General features: G+C 43.5%; 1 protein-coding gene across 2 annotated transcripts in view; it reads right to left on the bottom strand.

Moving 5' to 3' along the window:
- The window catches only part of LRP8 (LDL receptor related protein 8), a 197,827-nt gene that overhangs the window by 27,977 nt on the left and 147,957 nt on the right, over window positions 1–21,893 (bottom strand). Inside the window, exons 5-7 of one of the 2 annotated variants that reach the window (XM_028733444.2) lie at window positions 10,625–10,993; window positions 3,891–4,013; window positions 3,412–3,534 (exon numbers count right to left, since the gene is read on the bottom strand). In XM_028733444.2, coding sequence (XP_028589277.2) covers window positions 3,412–3,534; window positions 3,891–4,013; window positions 10,625–10,993 — 615 coding nt within the window. The remainder of the gene's footprint in view (window positions 1–3,411; window positions 3,535–3,890; window positions 4,014–10,624; window positions 10,994–21,893) is intronic. The other variant, XM_028733445.2, reaches the window with a different exon arrangement.

The following is a 21,893-nucleotide window of genomic DNA, read 5'->3' as shown; positions in this document are numbered from 1 at the left end:
GTTCTGGGGGCTGGGGGAGGGGGAAGCTCTGCTTTCCCCGCCCCCAGCCCCACAAGCTCCCAGAGCGATGCCAAAGCTGCACGCAGCTTCGGCATCGCTCTGGGTCCTGTTCTGGGGGCTGGCGTCGGGGGAAGCCCGAGCTTCCCACGCCCCAGCCCCGCGCCTGGGAAAAAAATAATAATTCCCCCCCCTTTATTTCACCCCCCAAAATCTAGGTGCGTCCTATGGGCCGGTGCGTCCTATAGGGCGAAAAATACGGTAATCATGCTGCTGCATTAAGGACCAACTCAAGCTTCTGAATAGTTAATCAAGGGTTATCAATGTCGAGTGCATTACAAGAGTCCCATATTGAGGATGTCCAGGCACACATGACTGCGGCAAGGTCCCCATCTCCCAAGAGAAGGTGCAGCCAAACGTGGAAAGGTACTTTGGATGAGCATTACTACCTGGCCATCCAGAAGCACAAGCAAATCCAAGAATATCCCCCAAATACCCCTGACACAATTCAGAACAGATGGTACATACAATTGCTAAGCCATCTCTGACTTTTCTGGACTGAGCTTCAACTTGTCAAGCTTCAGCTTGAGCCAGTGTGGTGTAGTGGTTAAGAGTGGTGGACTCGTAATCTGGTGAACTGGGTTCGCTTCCCCGCTCCTCCACATGCAGCTGCTAGTCACACTTCTCTGAAGTCTCTCAGCCTCACTCACCTCACAGAGTGTTTGTTGTGGAGTAGGAAGGGAAAGGAGAATGTTAGCCGCTTTGAGACTCCTTAGGGTAGTGATAAAGCGGGATATCAAATCCAAACTCTTCTTCTTCTCACCCAGCCCAACAGCAGGGGTATGGAACTGAGGTGGTGTCCAGCTACCACCACCTCTGACCATTGGCCATGCCAGCGAGGGCAGATGGAAACCGGAATCCAACAAGGGTCCCAATTCCTGCACTAAGGTACGGTAATCCTTACCAAAGCCAAATAAGGCAGACTTGCTCTTGCCCAGAAACTGGGGTAAAACGGTGAAACCATGGGGCCAAGGCACAGAGGAATGTTCTACACAGCACCTTATCATTGATGCTAAATAAATAATAAATAACCAGAGCCTTCAAGATGTCACAAAAACAAACAGTCATGTATGGTACCAGCAGTAAAAACAGCCATAATGGTAAGATTCAGTCCGTTCAATCCCCTTCTTGACAATGTATTCAGAGAGAATCTGATTCTGTTCGTGGCCAAGAGCGTATTCAGCAGCGTTAACAGTTCAGTCATGTCCACATCAATAAGAATAGCTTTGTTTGATCATCCTAGAAAGAGATCTTATACTTTCTCTGCTCTAAGGGAACACGCTATTCTGAATTCATGATCACTTGTCAATAAAAAAACATGCCAAAAGAGACGACTCTGTTGGTGAATATTATTCAGTCAATACATATTTGGCTTATTTAATGACGTGATCAGGATTCTGCTATTTTTGAATACACCTCCATGTCACAGATAACTGAATTATTCCTATACCTTAATGACATTTGCCCAGCGCCTCATCACTCAGAGCTTTTATAATGAGTTTACGTGATACATTTTTATGGAAAGAATCAGCTGCTGTTCTTCCATGGAGGCCTTTTCTTATAAACACACCCCTGCTGAGTACAATCAAAATAAAGGCAAATTTTAAGTGAGGATGCATTTGCACAGTCCCATTCAGGCACTTACCCAGGTGCCAACACCTCTCACATGGCGTGGGAGAAGGTAAGCCTCCTGCCCCTAACAACTTCATGCATATCAGTGATGCCCATGCAGGTATATGCTGTTGTGGATGCCTGACTTGTGTGGTCCTTAGGAAAGAGTAGTGGGGCTTGTGTAATAATGCCCTGTGTGGAACTGTGTGTGACATTATCTGTGGACTGGAGAGTGCGGCATGTTTGCCCACTTCGCTACCACGTGTATGCTGTCACTACCTGGGTGCACATCTTAAGCAACATCATGGGAGGGGTGTTTCCAGCTACCCCACCCCTTGCCCTTGGAAGTTTTCTAAGAAGCTGCAGCAGGAGAGGGACACTGAACAACACCACAGGAGGGGTGTTCCTAGGACTAAGGTGAAGCTCAGGACCACACTTTTTTTGCTACTGGATGCTGCATGCTGTTTAAGTAACCCAGAGGTCAGCAAACTAAGGCTCGTGGGCCGGATCAGGCCCAAATGCCCTCTGGTCCTGGAATCGCCACTTGGATCGGCATGATCATTCGGGCTGCGCCATTTTTTTCTGCAATTGTTTTTGGGCACCATTCCCCCCCACCTTGGCGGTGCCTCCTCCCTCCTCCTGGCTTCTCCCTGCCATGCGGAGGAAGGGAGCTGGGCTTTGATTGGTGCCAGCAGCCAGCCAATCCAAACCCTCGCCACCCACGCGCTGAGACATGGCTCAGACTCGCCACCTGCCAGCCGGCCTCTCCGTCCATGGCCGCGCTATGGGCATTGTGATGGGCGCATTGTGATGGTAGCGTCGCGGGGCTTCGGCTGGAGCTTGGCACGCCTGCTGGCCCCATGTCTGTCACCCAGGAAAGCTGGTGACCCGGAAAGGAGAGGCGCCACCGCCGCCAGTGGCTCCCAACTGCAGGCAGACCCTCGGAGGAGGTAGGAAAGGGAGGAGAGGGGTTGGGGGGGAGAGGGAAGCCCCCATCCACTGTGTGCGTTGTGTGTGCACGCAGTCTGGCCCGCCACTGAGGGGCTGTGAACCGGCCCCCTCCTAAAAAAGTTTGCTCACCCCTGAAGTAACCATATTATATTTATGGTATTGAAATGTATTTTTTGGGGTATGTTATTATATTTGCTATTGTTTTGCTACATTATTCCTATGCCATTGTTTTGCTATATTATTGTGAAATTGTTTTTGTAGTGTTTGTTTGAAATGCATTCCTGTTTTCTTTCTTGTAACCAGTGTTGAGCATGATTTCATTTGGGCAAAAAAGGCATACAAATAAAATGTATGGAAGAATGAATTGAGCCTGTGTGTTGACTTCACGCCACCCATTTATAAGACCTAACTGTAAGAGAAATGTGAACATTCACATAAACCTTGTCTTATACTTTACGATAGCTACAACAAATAATTAGCATCAGCAAGAGGTCAGGAGACGAGGGAAATTCATATCATGTGTGAGTTCAAACATATTTGCAATCAACCTGGATTTATTTCCTGATGTGACAGGGCATTTCCTCAGAACAATGCCCGGCCTATGACTCAAGCTATTAGATTCCAGTTCCTTTTGTACCCATGCAATAGACACACAAACAAGGTGGGCAGAAAAACTACATTAGGCACATCACCAGCAGCCATATGCCCCTGTTCTGACGGCCCTAAGCAGACAGAGGATGTGAGGGATTGTTAAAACAGGAGGACAAAATAAAGAAGAGTAGTGTACTGTACCACATGCTTTCAGGGGCTCATCAGACCAGTCCCTGCAGTCCCTGTGTGAATCGCACACCTTGACTTCCTCTATGCACTCTCCACTCTTACACTGAAACTTGGTGGGATTCTCGCACGCCGCTTCTGTTGCGTCAGGCAAGGGAGGGAAAGCAGATGACGTTAGATTAGGCACGTGAAAATGAAGAAAGGACATAAAGATGCAAGAGGAGGAAATTTAGAAGAAATGGGATGGGATTAGGCAATGGGGTATTTAGCTGCAACATGTGACAAAAGCAAAGCCTACTAAAGTTTTTTTTTTTGGGGGGGGGGGGAGGGTATTTCCCTGAGGAAGCCTCATTGCTGAGTGGTCGAGAAATTCACAGTGAGGAGCAGCTGAGTCGTGAAAAATGGACTAGATGCCATCTCTAGCATCTATTTGAGCCTTTCCAGAGCAACGGTTTTTGCTATACCCCATACACCTACCGTTAGATTGCACCTACCGTTAACGCAGCCAGCCTCATCACTGTTGTCAGGGCAGTCATGCACTTTGTTGCACTGTTTGGCTCCATGGATGCAAGTCCCATCGCCACACTGGAACTCATCAGGGCTGCAGGTCACCAGAGCTTGGGGGAAAAAAGGAATAAAAATTAACACACTTCTGAGTATTTTGACACACGTTTTCTGCCTCTGTGTTAATGCTGTTTTTAAAACAGATTGTGATTTTATTGTAATTTATTCTATCTTCTTATTACAGTGGTACCTCTAGTTACCAACTTAATTCGTTCCAGAGGTCCGTTCTTAACCTGAAACTGTTCTTAACCTGAGGCGTGCTTTTGCTAATGGGGCCTCTTGTTGCTGCTGCACTGCCGGCACACGATTTTCATTCTCATCCTGGGGCAAAGTTCTCAACTTGAGGTAACTCTTCCTGGTTAGCGGAGTTTGTAACCTGAAGCGTTTGTAACCTGAGGCGTTTGTAACTTGAGGTACCACTGTACTTTGTGAGTTGCCTTGGATAGACTAGTCCTAAAGAGCAGGACTTAAATAAACGAAAACTTAAATAAAACAAAATAAACAGTTCTGTTTCTAGCGGTAGGCTCTGGGTTCTGGAATTCATCGCCATTTGACCTCTGGAAAGCTACTGCACTCCCATCCGTTGGAAAGGACCTAAAGTAATTATTTTCTTCAGGTAACCAATATGTGGATCATATTTTTATTGCTGCACTGTTATTAGAAAAGGAACAGTTAGAGGAATTGTGTTTTTATATTTTGGGCTGAGTGGGTGCTTTTTTATTATTGCTCATCATTTGGCGCTGTGAGCGATTTGTAGAAATTATCTTGTATTTCACATTGCTGTTTATATTTTTTATTCTTTTGAAGTTTCTTCTAAGGAGATTGGCACCATTGCTCAGCACACTAGAATTCAGTGAGGTATACATGGGGAGAGGGACTTGCCCAATTCTGACCTCACAGCCATTCAGTTATGGAGGTTAGGCTGAAAGAGGGTGAATAGCCCAGGGCCACTCAGTGAGCTTCATAGCTGAGCATTGATTTTCTTTCATTACTTCCTCCTTATTCAATTTTCAATGCAAACAAAAATACATACATACTTATACTGGGATGTTGGGGACAGATTCATAAATAAATACATATCTAAAACAAGAAAATTCTTATTGTCTCTATCATTTAAAAAAAAACTGTCAGTAAAAAACAGCAACAACTGAAGGTTTTAGAGGGTGCAAAACAGCAACCTCCGAGCTGAATTTCAAAGCTTACAGCTGCCGCAGTGTCCCTGAATAAACCTATCTCAAAGCACTCATTTGAGTGCCTCCTCTTTGGGGAATTGCATCCTTATCCTAAATGACAGAAAATCACTGCCATTGAGTTGCTGGAGCAATATGACACAGACACTAATTCATGTGATCCAAGAGCCTCCCGGGAGAATCTCTGCGGCAATTTCGCAAACTGTCCCGGAGTTCAGAAATTACGGCTCCTCAATACCCTGGGGCACAGCAAGGAGGCAACAAGCAACAAGCACAGCAGGCACCATCAGGCATGATAACATGATATGGTACAATCCCCCATGCTGGACATACACACAACAGGGACTCAAGTTCACTATGTTGAACCATGCTCTGGCAAGGAGAACTGTTTGAACAATGCTTTATAGTGCTTCTGTTTGTCCTTAGTAAGTTACAAATGCCTCCCAACTCGCCAAAGTGTCAAAACGTGCAAAAGTGTCTTTGTTGAAAGTCAGATGTGGGAGTACACCAAGGTTTCCACTCTGTGCTGCATGTTAGCACATCCTTTAAAAAGGACTTTGTGCAATTATCCTATGGGGATTCTTTTTAGATCCAGCAACATGCGGCAGAAAGCACCAGAAAAAGTGGATGTTGCGTTGCGAGGTGTTGTCCTGAACATCTCTGGTATTTTTTATTCCAAAAGGCACATTTTACATGTTTACCTTCCGACATATGGTACATTGGGGGACTGCAGTTTTATCACCGTGTTTCGGATAGGACACCTACTGTCAAGCACAGCCCTCTTCAACTTAAGCCACTTTGGCCTCATTGAAGTCAATGGGACTAAGCTAATTCAACGAAAAATCAGCAATTCAAATATTTTGAAAATTGCCACCTTGGGATCTGAGCAGCCATAGAACCAAGCTGGTTCTTATTTCCCCATGACAGCCTGTTAACAATCCATTTAGCCTGTTAATGTGAAGCAATATGGAAACACACAAAAAAAGGCAGGTTGAAAACATAGACGGATGGGACAATGCAGCGTCGTTCTTCACTAACTTGAATCACAGAATGCAAATGCTTGAAGGGTTTGGTGATGAGGTTGTTCTCCTGCTGTATCAGCCGGAAAAACCTACCCGCCAAACGGCTTAGGGCTTCTGTTGCCAGCTGGTAAAATGTGCCATATGGAGGCATTTGGAGTAATTAGTCCAAAGTTGCACGTGAAAATTTGTAGCACAAATGGGAACTGTGAAGAATGCACCTGTACGGGGTTATTTCCAGAGGCTTGCCACACTCATTAAGCATATCAGACCTGCTGCAAGCCCTGCACTGCTCATATTCAATCCATGCTGATCTCCTGCCTGTCTCCTTATGGCTATGTCATTAATAGTTGAAACACTCCTTATATTACATTTCATATTGTTCAAACGTAAATGGATTGTATGTCATATGCATAATTTTAAAGGCATGCATATCTTTAGGGATACTTTCAGTTGCCTTATTCTGAGGGTCTATCTAGATCAGTAGTCATTCTCCAGCTATCTCAAGCAAAGGCCTCTTTCAGTACCATCACCTCAGATTATTTTGCAGGAGATGCCACACACAGTGCTCTGTCACTAAGCACATTTTAAGGGATTTAAAAAATATTTAATACTTCTACAGAAACAAGAAATATCACCCACCGAAGCAAACCTTTTCTATTTTTTGGTTCATCTGCTCATCTCCCTTTTTGTTTGTCTGCCAAAGCATTTTTACTATTTATCATAATTAACACATAGCCAGTGCTTTCATTCTTTCAAAGTAATTACAGCAACAAGTGAAAGAACCTGGCCTCAGGACAGATTCAGTTTTAATTCCTGACATCCCTCTATTACGTACACTACAAAGAAGTGTAGTGGGACCAGAGCAGACCTTGTAATGTCAATGTTTTTAAAGGAGAATTTTGAACTTTACACAATAAACATGAGAAGAATTCAGTATTGCACTAAAGCAAACATTATGCCAGCTCAAGCATTTCTGTTTGCCCAGTAGAACAACCCCCTCAATGCGCAATTCTGGGAGTCCTCAGGGAGAGGAAAGGGGGAAAGTCCCTTTGTGTTAGCAGGAGCCCTTGTGCTTGCTTCCACTTCTACTAGGTTGAACATGGTCCACAGTACTGGAATGTGTGCATGGGAATAAATCTCCAGGAAGAAAAAAATCACTGTGGCCTGCTTCAGACCTAACGGTCTTTGCTCAACAAATCATGGTTTCTATGGTTTGTTGGACCAGGGATGTGCTGCATGCCTGTGGCCTCCTCTCCTCTCTCTTGTGCTTTAATTCAATACTCTCTGTATTATGTTCACATTTGAAAACTGTGGTTTGAGCGCTACATATACACCAGAATAGCAAGCCACACTCAAACTGTGGCTTGACCATTCCCTGCAAACAAAGATATCAAATCGTGATTTATCAGCTCAATGTCATAGAAAACTGTGGTTTTAACAAACCAGAAGGTATTGAATCAAGGCATGCAAAAACAGGGAAAAGGAAAGAGAGGAAAGAACATGCAGGCAGAAGGCTTGTTTCTAGCCTACATCAAAACGAACTCTACCTCTCTTTTTAATTGGAACCAGTGAAGGAAGTGAAGGTCCTGTGTGAGTGCCTGGAGGCGGTTGGAGGATGGATGGTGGCTAATGGATTGAGGTTGAATCCTGACAAAACAGAAGTACTGTTCTTGGGGGACAAGGGGCAGGCTGGTGTGGAGGACTCCCAGCTGTCCATGGAGGCGCAGGTCAATTCTGTATCCAGGGCAGCTGTCTATCAGCTCCATCTGGTATGCAGGCTGAGACTCTACTTGCCCGTGGACTGTCTCACCAGAGTGGTGCATGCTCTAGTTATCTCCCGCTTGGACTATTGCAAGGCGCTCTACATGGGGCTACCTTTGAAGGTGACCCGGAAACTACAACTAATCCAGAATGCGGCAGCTAGACTGGTGACTGGGAGCGGCCGCTGAGACCATATAACACCGGTCCTGAAAGACCTACATTGGCTCCCAGTACGTTTCCGAGCACAATTCAAAGTGTTGGTGCTGACCTTTATAGCCCTAAACGGCCTCGGCCCAGTATACCTGAAGGAGCATCTCCACCCCCATCGTTCTGCCCGGACACTGAGGTCCAGCACCGAAGGCCTTCTAGCGGTTCCCTCACTGCGAGAAGCAAAGCTACAGGGAACCAGGCAGCAGGCCTTCTCGCTAGTGGTGCCCACCCTGTGGAACGCCCTCTCATCAGATGTCAAAGAGATAAACAACTACCTGACATTTAGAAGACATCTGAAGGCAGCCCTGTTTAGGGAAGTTTTTAATGTGTGATATTTTAGTGTATTTTTGGTTTCGCCGCCCAGAGTGGCTGGGGAAACCCAGCCAGATGGGTGGGGTACAAATAAATAAACAAACAAATAAATAAACAAACAAACAAATAAATAAATAAAATAAAATAAATAAATAAATAATGTTTGTCTCCAAGACATTAAAATGACACATGTTGGATAAGACACCATCTTACTGATCCGAACAAGCTATTAAAAACAAAAAAACATGGAAGGAAGAAGAAAATTCTAGGCTGTTCCTGTTAAGATTCCTTGCCACAATATAGGAAAGAGGTGTCACGAAAGCAAGATGGAAGACAAAGATTGGATGGGAAAAATAAGTGGTATATACAGGAGCCCAAAGGGAGATTTTAAAACCAGAGTTAAATTCCTGAAGGCAGGCATCGCTTAGTTATTGGACTTATTCATATGATATCCAGTGATTTCCCCCATAGTTTTGTATGTAAATTTAAAGAGGCCTTCTAAAGGGAACGAAAAAATTCAGCCCTCACAGATGGCCATTCGTCAGCCATCCTGCTTACACGTAGCTGTTAAATGTAAATATTTCATGTCATTCCTGTGTCACAATTATGAATATTTCAGTGAAACATTTTCTCCATTTCCTTCTCTCTCTCCCACAGTCATTGGGTGAATGACCAGCTTAAGCTTTTTAGCATCTGAAAAATGGATGAAACATCCCCAAACATTGCAGCAATCTGTGGAAGGCACAAAGCTAACTGGAGAGAAATCCATTATTCAGTAACTTGGGGCCGTGAACACCTCAATGACTTCTGTGAGAGGAGCTTCTATTTTAGCACACAAAACTTATGGAGCCGTAGATAGCAGTGTTTCTTCAGTAGTCTCAGTTCAGGAGCAGAAAAGTATACTGCTAATGTTTTTCTATGGATAGCCTTAAGAGAATTAACTAGCCCATCAACTCTGACGGGTTACCCAACTGCCAGGAGAAATGTTGTACAGAAGCTAGCAGCATTATCACTTTGCCTAGAACTGTTGCTCATAGATTCAAGGGCTAATATGTAATTCGATAAATAAGGGTGTAGATTATTATTATACAGTGGTACCTTGGTTGTTGAACTTAATCTGTTCCGGGAGTCCGTTCGACTCCCAGAACCATTCGAAAACCAAGGCACGGCTTCCAATTGACTGTAGGAACTTCCTGCACTCAATCAGAAGCCATGGAAGCCATGTTGGACGTTCAGCTTCCGAAAAACATTCACAAACTGAAACACTCACTTCCGGGTTTGCAGCGTTCAGGAGCCGATTTGTTTGGGAGCCAAGCCATTTGACAACCAAAGTACCACTGTACTATATACATAGAAAGAAAATGGAAATAATAGTAATTGCAAAACAGTAGCGGAAATACCCCAAATGGGTATAATCCTACAGACTGTATAAAGAAAATGTAAAAAGGAATAAGATGGTGAGAATATTATCATTTCAAGGAAATAATTTATAAAAAGGGGAATCTGAAGCAGGTTCTATCTAAAATACATGCTTTTCTGAAACTGCTGAAGTCACATTTGGGTACAAATTGTATGTGTTTTGCTCTGTCTGTGTGTGTCTCTGTGTGTGTGCATGCGTGTACACACACACACACACACACACACACACACACACACAGAGTAATAAAGTTTGCTTTTAAAAATATAACATGTTGTTCTTGGGAGCCTGTGGGCTCATTTCTACCATAATAATTTAGCTATCATGGGGCTGCATTTCAGAATTTTTATCTTGAAGTAATAACACTTGAAGCAACACTATTTTCCTGATTATCTTGGGTGATTCACAGGTCAGTATGGAACAGCAACCTAATCCACTAATGACACCTTATCTTGGGATAAAAGATGCATGAAAAAGCAGCCCTGTTTTGGCTTGGTGGTGGCAGCTCTTTTGCAACTCACTTCAACCTCTGATTCACTGATTCACATGTAATCATGAAAGGCTGCAGTTCTATGAATCTCTGGGAGTAAGACCCTCTGAACTCAGTGAGACGTTACCTCCAAGTAAGGACGCATAGGGCTGGATTGCAAGGGCAATCACTTTAGGATAGATGACCGTTGACAGGCCCACAAAAAATACCCCATGAGAAGGCTAACTCCCCATGTACCCTTCAATGCCCTATGGACACTTACGACAATCTTGCTCATCCGACTTGTCTTTGCAGTCCTCATCTCCGTCACATTTCCAGTTCAGATGGATGCATTCTCCATTGCCGCACCGGAACTCGTGAGCTGCACAGGTGCTCGTGGCTTGCGGCTTGGCTTTGAAGCCACACTTCTCCGTTGACTCATCGGAATGGTCCTCACAATCAGGCTGATTGTCACAGACCCAGATCTCTGGGATGCACAGGCTGTTATTGCACTGGAACTCGTTGGGGTTGCAGGTGAGGGGCGGGCACTTCCTCTCATCACTGCCATCACCACAGTCATCGTCACCATCACAGACAAAAATTGTAGCTATGCAGGTCTTGTTGCTGCACTGGAACTCAGTAGGGGAACAGACTGTGGAATAAAAGCAAAAGAGGCGAGTTAGGAGAGCTCAAGCCTACCCAACAGACATAGTCTTCCATATTTTCAACGTTTCAGCCTTTCTCCAAAGACCCACCCAAATCTCTTTTTGTTTCCTATTTCCCAGTGGGGGTGGGGATTAACATGCATTTTTATTGCATGCACATGTGTGCATTTTTATCACTATTGCCTCCTACTCTTCCATTCTGATGCTTCCACTTGCTCCGCATTGAAAGAAATAATAGAGATTGCTCTTGCTATCCTCATTCTTATCCACTACCACCAAGGGCACAGCTATACACCTCTATTTCAGAGACTGGAAGGTCCACACAGTGTACCAACACCAACCCAATTCATAATGTTAACTACAGAACCAAAGGGTGCACAGCTTGCATGGCCTGCTTCCTGCTCATCAGCAGAGAGAGAGAGCCATGGGGAAAATTAGCTACTGGTCTTTCCCAGGGTTACTTCATTCATTCCTGATTGTGTGCTACAGGACTGAACAAAGAAGAAGTGGATGAGTCGCAAAGATGGCAAACAAATCGATAAGGGGTATTCAGTTTACTCCAGGTAATCAGAAGGGTCATAAAATATATCTTGAATACTCAACTAATAAAGGTTCATTTTAATACTTCTCTCCTTGCTGGTGCCTGCTAACCCAACAAGAACCCAAAAAGGATGGTATGTCCTGTGCCATCCTTATGTCTGTAGTGAGTGCAAGAGTGTCAAGGGACTGGGGGAGAAGAGGGGCCTTTAGCTGCGCAATGCAATATGCAACTAGGAACTCAAGAAGTTGCCTCTGCAATGTGCATTCTCCCCACCCCCAAGGGAGCATCAAGAGGGGGAGAACACTTCATTTGCTCATGCTCGCTCTTCAAAATGAATGCAAGGGGGGAAATGGCTTGTTGTCTAGCATTGAGGCTGAGATAAAGGAAAAAATGGCCAGATGGTCCAAAATCTCTTTTAAGCGTGAAAGCAGCAAAGTGGCAAATCTAACTGGAGTAGTTCAAGAATTGCAGGTCACTATAAAACAGTGCCTGGCGTGCTCTGGTCCATGGGGTCACGAAGAGTCGGACACGACTAAATGACTAAACAACAACATAAAACAGTGAGAGGGAACAACTGTACAAATTTGGAGGGGGAAAAAGAGCAAATCAGTTGCATAGAATGGCTAGAGATCAACACTGCAGCCAGTTGGGGAGGCCAGATATCAGAATGCCCCAGTTAAAGACCAGGGGATGACTCAAGTGCGTGCAGGCTTGTTATCTGCACTACAGTATACTCTGCTCTGGCCCTTCATGAGTGCCAATTTCATTCCCCTCCAAACGTAAGTAGATTTCTGAATTTCACAGCATGTCTTGTTTTGAACACATTAAGAGGTATGCATAGGGCAAATGCTCAGTGAGGTACGCAGGGATTTAGCTTCTGAGTTGCACTGATAAGCCCCTTTGCAACACAGTGAAATTTTCCCCTGGAAGTCACCGTGTGGCATTTGCATACAAATGAGAGTTTTCTGAGCTATAAAGTTGGGATTGATATTTTTCTCTCTCCTCCAATCTCTGCATGCCTGATTCAAAGTTGAACTAGAGGAAGTAGTTCAAATTAAAACTTCCAGGTGCCCTAGGGGCAGGGAACTAATGGTCACTTAGATTACCAAAAGCAAATTCACACCCCCCCCCCCCGCATCAAGAGCTACCATTGAAAACTCTTAATTGTGTGTAGTTTGTTTTGCTATTAAGACACACACACACACACACACACACACACACACCCACCCTCTGCTTCAGCACTTTCAAGGATCCATAGGGAAATGATTACTTTTACAAATTATGCAACATGAAACATCACTCTTGGAAACAAGTTCTTTTAATTGGCGCAAGAGGGCATTTTATTGTTAACAGTTGAAGTAAACATTGCTCCTCCTGTACCATTCCAGTGAGATCCCACACAGCTTACTAGTAGCTGAGATAATAACAACATGGAGGAGGGGGGTTAAGCTGGAGGAGGCTGTTAAAAACCCCCACAACTGGTCCACTGGTCTTTATTTATGCCAAGGTATCTAATTAGATGCAAGCCTCAATTCTAAATTTCTTTCCTTGTTTCATTTGCAGCATCAGGTGGCTTGTGCCCAAAGACTGTGATATGCAACTTAACTGCAGGATGGAGGTGCACAGAATTGGGTCAAACTGTACATAGAAGTGTTTATGAAACATGCCTCTTTGACTTTAAGGCAGGGGGTGGGTTAATGTTTTATATAAAAAGCAGTAGAAGAGGGGAGTGAAGTCCACACCCTCCTCCTACTTCACTTTACCATACTCTGCTGCTTTAAACTCATAGAAATCATAGAATTGTAGACTTGGAAGGGACCCTAAGGATCATCTAGTCCAAACCACTTCAATGCAGGAATATGCAGGGGATCAAACTTGCAACCTTGGCATCATCAGCACCATGCTCTAACCAACTGAGCTAACTGCTTCTCCCAAGCTTCGCTCCAATGCCAGAAGTGAGTCAGCAGGGAAAGAATAGCTTAAAACAGTAGAGTGCAGTGTGCTAAGGCACAGGACAGGTGTGGTGTGACAAAGGCCGACCCTGAATCTCTTTAAGTTCCCCATTACAGCTAAAAGCTGCCAAGTCACCTAATTCCCACCACTTATGAAAACACAATTGGAGACTTCCTTTGAAATACTGAGAAAAGACTTGGCACTTTCCTTTTTAATTAACACCTTGACCACCCCAGCTCCCAAAAGGTGTTCTGGTCTGCTGCTGGATTCTACAGGGCAAGAACTGCCTGACCACAGAAAGCTCCAAGTGACCAACTTGCTCAAATAGAGGTTGAGAGTAGACTGAGCCTTTTTAAGCCTCAGCCTCAAGACTTCCTCTCCTGGGCTCTGCCCCCTTGTCAGGAGCTTCAGGGGGCCAACCCTCTGGCTTGAAGACAGGCACTCCCTCCCTCCTCCATTCCTTAGCCTACCACCTGGTACACTCCCTACACCACTGGGCTTGGCATGTGCTGTGAGATCCTCAGGAGCAGGGGAAGACACCTGTAAGCCCTGGCTTTTGCCCACAGACCCTGGTGGTACACGAAGCTCTTTTGGAGGCTCCTGTGTGCTTGAGTGAAAAGCAGCCTTTCTCAGCCTAATGCCCAGGCCCATGGCTGAAGGATGCTAAAGAAAACTGGGCACTTTCCCCTCACCTCTGTTGTGATTGTAGGCTGAGCTTAAAGACAACAGCATTGCAGCAGCTTTGCACCAACTAGGTCAGGAGTAGAGGAAGGCTTTGGCAACAGTTCCACAAACCTACCGTATTTTTCTCTCTATAAGACGCACCAGACCACAAGACGCACCTAGTTTTTGGAGGAGGAAAACAAGAAAAAAAATATTCTGAATCTCAGAAGCCAAAACAGCAAGAGAGATCGCTGCGCAGGGAAAGCAGCAATCCCTCTTGCTGTTCTGGCTTCTGTGATAGCTATGCAGCCTGCATTCGCTCCATAAGACGCACACACATTTCCCCTTACTTTTTAGGAGGGAAAAAGTGAGTCTTATAGAGCAAAAATTACGGTATTTACACTGATGGGGGCTCCTTGTGTTTTTGTAGGGGGATCAGAGATACTTTGGGGGTTGCTCATGCATTCCAAGATTGAGCCTGATGGTTTTGGAACTGCAATCCTGAATTATCAAGTTGCTGTGAAATCTCTCCTCAATCCTATAAGCAAGTCCACATGGGCTACATAGAATGTAATTCAGTCTCCTATACAATGGAGTGTGTGACTTACCTTAATGCCAGTCCTTCTGGTGCTTATTTCAAACCACCAAAAGTCTAAGATTTCAGAACTTCATGATCATGCAGGCATGACCCAACCCATGACCATTGTAGCTAACACCTTCCGCCAGCCAGAGAGTGACCATCTCTCCCTTCGCTTCCCCCAAGTACCCTGCACTTAATTGGCACTTTCAACTGACCTATTCATCTTGCTTAATAGCTCAACAGCAGCCCTCTTGGATCACTAGCCTCATTCCCTTATTAGATAATAATTTACGGTAGCAAGGATAAAAGCTTTCCTGAAAAGTTCAAAGAGTTGTGATAAACGTGAAAGATGCAGTGACTGTACTCTGCTAATGTAGCACTCCAGGTTGCATAGAGGAAATTGCCTTTGTAGATTTCATTTGAGTGGATTACAAATCAATGAGCAAAGTTTGCATAAGCACCCCTCCTTTTTTTTTTGGCAGGGCTGATGCAATTTATAAACTTCAACTGTGAATTTATTTCTCTTTCCTGTGGGTCTAACAAGCATTTCTTTCTTTCTTCATTAGCTCATCTCCGCCCTTCCTTCTGCTTGTATACCTTTCCTCTGTCTATTGAAATCTGCCAAACATGCAAATAAGACCATTCCACACATATGCACAAAAATGACCCTCCACCAGCAGCTGATACAAATTAATATAATGCTTCTTCCTCATATCCTTTGCGCCAGCTTTTGGACCTATGTGTTCTCACATCAAAGGCCATCTCAAATAACCAATGGATGCAATGCTAAATGATCATAAATAAGATGTGCAGGCTTTAACAGAAGCCATCTGTTTACTTTCTTTGATTTTGCTATTATTACAGTACGGTATGTGTTTCTTTACTTGCGAGGGGAAAGATACGGATTTCTTTTTAGTTTTGTTCTTCAAGGTTCCAAGAAAGAGCTGCTGCAATTGCAGTTGAAGAAGCCACTAAAAGAGCTCTCAAAAGTAATCTTCAGGATCCTAGATACCAAGGAAAGTTGTACCAGGAGCATTAAAATGAGAGCAGTAAACATAATGCAGCCTTACTTTCCCTACCTCTTCCTCTAAAAAGAAAGCAAAATGTGGAGTGGGGTAGAAGAGAGAAAGAGAGATGGAGAAGCATATTTATTCATCTATAGACCAATATATATCTTATGACCAAATGCCCCCATACATGTTTTGTTCACTAGAAAACTGAAATGATGCAGTTAAGAAGAGTAGGTATATTATGAAAACTGGCACAATGCACCTCATTTCCTACAGTTATTTGTCTGTGTGTATGTGGAGGGGGGGAAATAGAAGGAAAGGAAAAAAGCACTGACTCAATAGGTATGTAAGGGCATTCAGCTGTTTCTTGCATTCTTTTCCTTAAGCGTGCTTTGTCATAAAAGAAGGAACAAGCAAAAAAAGCTTCTCTAACTGCAAATTTCCATACAAGTGCTTTGACTGAATGGTTAGCTGCTGCCATAGTCAGATCATTAACCCTGGGGAGAACAATACTGGGAAAATAGCTCCAGAAGAGATGTTAGGTATATTGCTACTTGAGACTGAAAGTCCAAAGAGTGCCACTCCTAATTTGACAAAATTACCATACTTTAATGTAGGGATGGGCAAACTATGGTCCTACTGCCACACGTGACTTGATTTCAAAAGCCCTTTGCAAGGGACCAGTTCAGACTGCTAGCAAGAGAGACCTGTTTCTCTCTTTGCAAACCACTGTGAGGAAAGGAAGAAGGAGGAGGAGGGGAGAAAAGGGTGTCAAAAAGAGAGGGGAAAGGGGGTGTCAGAGTGAGGGGGGGATCCTGCTCACTTTTGACTCCACTACTGGCAAGTCACCCCTGAAAGATGACCTCTGAGGGACTGTAGCACTTAAGAGGGGGGAGGGGAAACTCTCCTTCAATGGCTACCTGAGATGACTACATCTCTATGGGTTGTGGTAATAAACCCTTTGACCAAACTGTGGGAGGCAGTGGAAGACAGGAATGCCTGGCGTGCTCTGGTCCATGGGGTCACGAAGAGTCAGACACGACTAAACGACTAAACAACAACGACAACAATAAACCCTTGGTGTTTTTCAGTTGGGTTTTTTAAGTGTGAGAAATGTTTAGAGAGTTCATATCAAGTTTAAAAGTTTATAAACTGCTATAAATGTCTTACTTTTGTTTTTAGTTGACTAACTGTAGCCAGTTTAACCAATTAACTGGTAAATCAACCAACCCATTTATATACATGCCACAGCACTTTTAGGCTATGTAATGAAGGTAACAATTTGCCTCACAAATATCACAGGTAAAGGTATTGTTGTGAAAACTTTTCCGAAAATAGTTTCCGAGGCAGTGGTGCTTTTCAGGCAAGTTCTTGTCAATCTGCCAATCAAAAAATGGCCCATCAGGTTACTTAATGCACTTTACCCCTCAATACAACAAGTGCAGCATTACAACCAATTAGCATTCCCAGAGTGTTATGTTCAGTTTGTACTGAATTGCTTTGGTATGTGCCCATTTATTCTCCAGTCTGGATGAGACTTGTCAGCTAAACTAGCAATTTTGCAACAGCTTCCCCAGAAACAAATGAGGTTGTGCGTGTAATTGACTATTAGCTCACATATTTGGTACATGGCATGGCATGTTGAAACAGCTAATATTATTTGTCACATAATAAAACATGGTCCAGTGATATGAACTGTGGCAGGAAAACATATTCCTGAAATGCATAGAGTAAAAATTTTGGAACAATTTCCCTGGAAACACTTTGGACGCAAAAGAACCATTACTCATTTTGAAAATGAACTGGATCAAATCAATGGCTGATGAAGGCTAGTCTGGTACCGCAGAATGGCTCCACTGGAATCAGTAAAGAACGCTTCACTTCCACATAACCTTCTGTTAGCTATTTTGTGCTTCTTGTTCCAAAGTACTGGAGTTATCCAGAAGTGGAACTGGAAAGCAGGACATGAGCTAAAGGCGTTAGGGCCAAGGAAGGAGCTTTCATTTCATGCTCTGGCCAACCTATCTGAATGCAAGAAGGACTTTTTCAAGTTAGACAGACTACTATTAACAAAGCTACTGTAGCAGCCAGTGTGGCATTGTAAAACTGCCTTAAAAAGAGTAAAAACAAAAAAAAATCCTTCCAGTAGCACCTTAAAGACCAACTAAGTTAGTTCTTGGTATGAGCTTTCGTGTGCATGCACACTTCTTCAGATACGAATAATAGTTTATTATCTATTATTATCTGATAATAGTCAGATAAGAAGTGTGCATGCACACGAAAGCTCATACCAAGAACTAACTTAGTTGGTCTTTAAGGTGCTACTGGAAGGAATTTTTTTTGTTTTGACTATGGCAGACCAACACGGCTACCTATCTGTAACTTAAAAAGAGTAGTTATTGAAGGTTTGAGTGTAAATTTTAAAAAGTTGTATTATTATGATCTTTTAAAAAAAATATGAATTAATGAAAAACAGGCCAGTTTTGAATTATATAAACAAAGTAATGACACATTTTTATAATGAATATATAGGTGCACAACCTTTGAAAAATGCTATCCTCCCATAACCAAATGATACACATTTTGGATTTCAAATTCTCAAGCAGATACAGGCCCTGGAAATAAGCATGCCCTGGAAACCCATCTATCAGAGCAGAAACTCTCTCCCAACTTCTACGCTCACGGTCAACTTCTGAGTCAATGAGCAGAATAAGAATAATCAAAGCTGATCAAAAGGAATAAGAAAAACTTGCTTCATTCAGTAAGAGAACCTTGCAGCTACAACGACTGAGACACAGACTCCCAACAGTGCAACTCTACTGAATAATGATGTATAAGGCACTGTTCCTAGTACAAGTAAGTGGGGTCATCGCCCCATAAAACTTCTACTTCCGCTAATTTAATTCTCTTGATGGGAATTCTCCACTAGGGCAGAGATGAAGACTGCTGCATTTCAAGGCCTAAATATCCCCAGTATTTAGCACATTTTGTCATTAACTCCACTGAAGCAAAGAGGAAAAGAATCAGGAGAAAGCTGGAGTTTGGCACATCAAATTTTACCCATAAAAGGTTGGGACAGGTGGAGAAAAAGGCCCGTGGGAAGGAGTGGAAGGAAAACAGGAGACATTATGAAGAAATTATCTTCAAAAATAGTTTTCAAGTAAAATACAAGGTAATGGGCTCTTCAGTTAGTACTTCCAACTAAATATGAAGTCTGATGCTAAACATTATAGCAATACATATCTCATTATCTGAACTTATGCCTAGTGGAGACTGGAATAGCCCCTTGGCTCTCTTCTAAGCCATTAGAACAAAATGTTTCTTCCAAATTCCCCCATTTCATTATTTTGTCACAGTCAAAGAACACAGAAGAATCTAAAAGGAACACAGAGATGGAAACAATAATAGTTGCAGGTTTATCAAGTGTAAGTCTTTGATAAATAAGATAAGGCAGGAAAGAATACTACACCATTGATTTTACATGCTGTTTAACTACTGGACAGCTGGAAGGATTAATGCTGTGCATTATGCCCTGGCTATTCAGAAATTAAAACATAGTGTGCCAGCTGCTACTTTATCACTGCTTAAGGTATTAGAGCTCCTTAGAAAGCAGGAGAAATTGTTCTTTAGTTACTACCTCATCTCATATTCAGATTTATCCTGCAGGTTCACAACAAAGAGGCAAAAAATAAAATAAAATTGTCTCTGTGGTCGCCTGTAATCACACACTCACAAACAGAAATGAGGGTGCTTTTGGCATGAACATATTAGCTGTTTGTCATAGTTAAATGCAAAGCAGTGCATTCATGGAGCATTCAGCCTGACGCTTAAATTGGGCAAATAATTTTTCTTTGCACATTATGAGAGCAACCTCGCTTGCCAAAGAACGGGGACACAGGTGCTCTTGTTTCTCTTGCACAGAGAAGTCCTCCGCATGACTCTCGTTAATGTGAAATGGAGGGACTGGGTTGAGGGAGGTGCAGAAGCAGAAAAGTAGGACCTTGGACCTCCAGGAAGGCTTGGAGCAAGTTACTGTTCTTTCATCCCAGTTATTCAAAATAGGAAATAGGCTTATTGGGAAGGTAAATGATGGCTGCTTCACCATGCGAAATTTGGTATGTGGAAGTCACTTTTAAGTAGGCAGGGAAGGCCATAGATCTTACATATAGTTTGTTCATTGTGTGTGTGTGTGTGTGTGTGTGTGTGTGTGTGTGTGTGTTTTGCCAAGGCATTTTACCACAGTGTATACTTGTGGAGAAACAGATGCCTGTGCATTTAGCCAAAATGACAAATATACATAGGAGAGTCACGCTGCTTAGAAAAATGGAATTGACTACTATGTGGGAAATTTTCATCTTAGATTGCGGCCCTTAGATTAAGACTTATAAACCACTTTGTATACTAATACAGTAGAGCATTATAGAGATTGTAGAAAAAAATAAAATAAATCCTAGAATCCTAGAATTGTAGAGTTGGAAGGGACCATGAGGATCATCTAGTCCAACTTCTTGCAGTGCAGGAATCTTTTTGCCCCACATGAGGCTCAACCCCATGACCCTGTGATTAAGAGTCTCATGCTCTACTGACTGAGCTATCCTGCGGGCTAAATCGTGGAAGAAGATACACCTCCACTCATCCATAAATCTGTCACAGAGGATGTACCCATGTTGTGATAAAATAATAAAAATCCTACTACCAGAAGAACAAAAAAAAATCCTATGAAAGGATTTTTCTGCTTCTCAGAGACAAAACAAGTATGCTTTGAAAGATCCAATGTGCTTTGAAGTTAGGAAGCTGGGCAGTAGTGCTATGGCAGGGCAACTCCAGAGAAGTCACTCATGGCATTTTAAGAGACCCCTTTGAGCATGCTATAAAGCCGTACTGTGAGATGCAGAGACAAGCAGAAAAGTTAGCTCTTTTATTCAAGAAAACAGCATACCACCAGACAGCAATGCCTACAAACAGGACTGGCCCTATGAAACAGTTGCCAGGACTGAAGGTTTTCATCTTCTACTTCCCTCTAAGTCCCCCCCCCCCCCCAGCTGGATGTTTTGCCAAGCAACCTCAAACTATGTGTAGTGTGTGTGGATCTGTGCCCTTTGTTTTGCTACACATACTGTATAGCCCCCTGTGTCCTTGGAGACAAGTGGGAAGGGGAGCTTAGTACAGTAGGAGCAGCAAGCTCCTGGGATATTTCATCAGCTGAGTCAGAACTGCTTTCTGCCCTTGGTTCCTCTTGCTCACAAAAGTCTGTTGCCTTTTCAGAATCCAACCACTCCTCCCCTCCTTCCCCCTATGACCTGTCCTCAGTGTCCCACCACCACTCCTGGGCTCTGATCTTTCCTCCTCTGATGCATCCCTAGGGAGTTCCCTGCCTGGTGCCTGCACTCCTCCTCATCCAGCCAGTCCCTAACAAGTACGTGCTAAAAACAGTGTGCAATATTTCTCTGGTTCATGCTGAAATAGCTGAAGGGAAGAAGGGGCACTGAACCTGCTTGATCTTTTCCTAGTTTTAGTAAGTGATGCTGTCAGTAAAAGCAATCTAAAGCTTCTGCTACTCTTCAATGATTCCCTTCCTTGATAAAAACACCCCTTTGGATGCCCAACTCAATAGATCAATAGAGAGAGTTGTAGCCATTAATAGTATTGATAATTTAATCTAGGAGACCACTGAACTGTAGGTGGCTTAGTCTCTGGAGTAGAATTAAACAAGATGTGTCCTGTTAATGGTACACATTGGTTAAAACTAAAGAGTAGATGGTTTGGAGAGTACTTAAAATCAGTCCTCCAGGCCAGGGAGACAGGCAGTGAATGTCTCATTTTAAAATGGGAAGAAACTAGCCTTCTTCTTTTTTTTCTTTATGGGCAAGTACAGATTTGTCACAGTGTGCTGTAGCCACCTGGTAAGCCAGTCCTCTGTATGATCTTGCCAAATGAAGAGGACAGCTTTACTATTGCTCTGCTTCCCCAAATTTCTCATCAGTTGTAGAAAGATGGCAAACACCTTCCATATTACTCAGCAGGATGATACCTTTCAAGTAAGGGCACAATTGTATCTCCCATCACACGAAGGAGGGGCTTTGCAGAGTGCCAGACAGTGGGAGGTAGGGAGAAGGACAACCAGGCCCAATGCTACCACA

This window comes from Podarcis muralis, chromosome 5, assembly GCF_964188315.1.
Source record: "Podarcis muralis chromosome 5, rPodMur119.hap1.1, whole genome shotgun sequence".
Taxonomy (NCBI): Eukaryota; Metazoa; Chordata; class Lepidosauria; order Squamata; family Lacertidae; genus Podarcis; species Podarcis muralis.
Note: the sequence above shows the minus strand (reverse complement) of the source record. Positions and strands in the feature narration are given on the sequence as shown.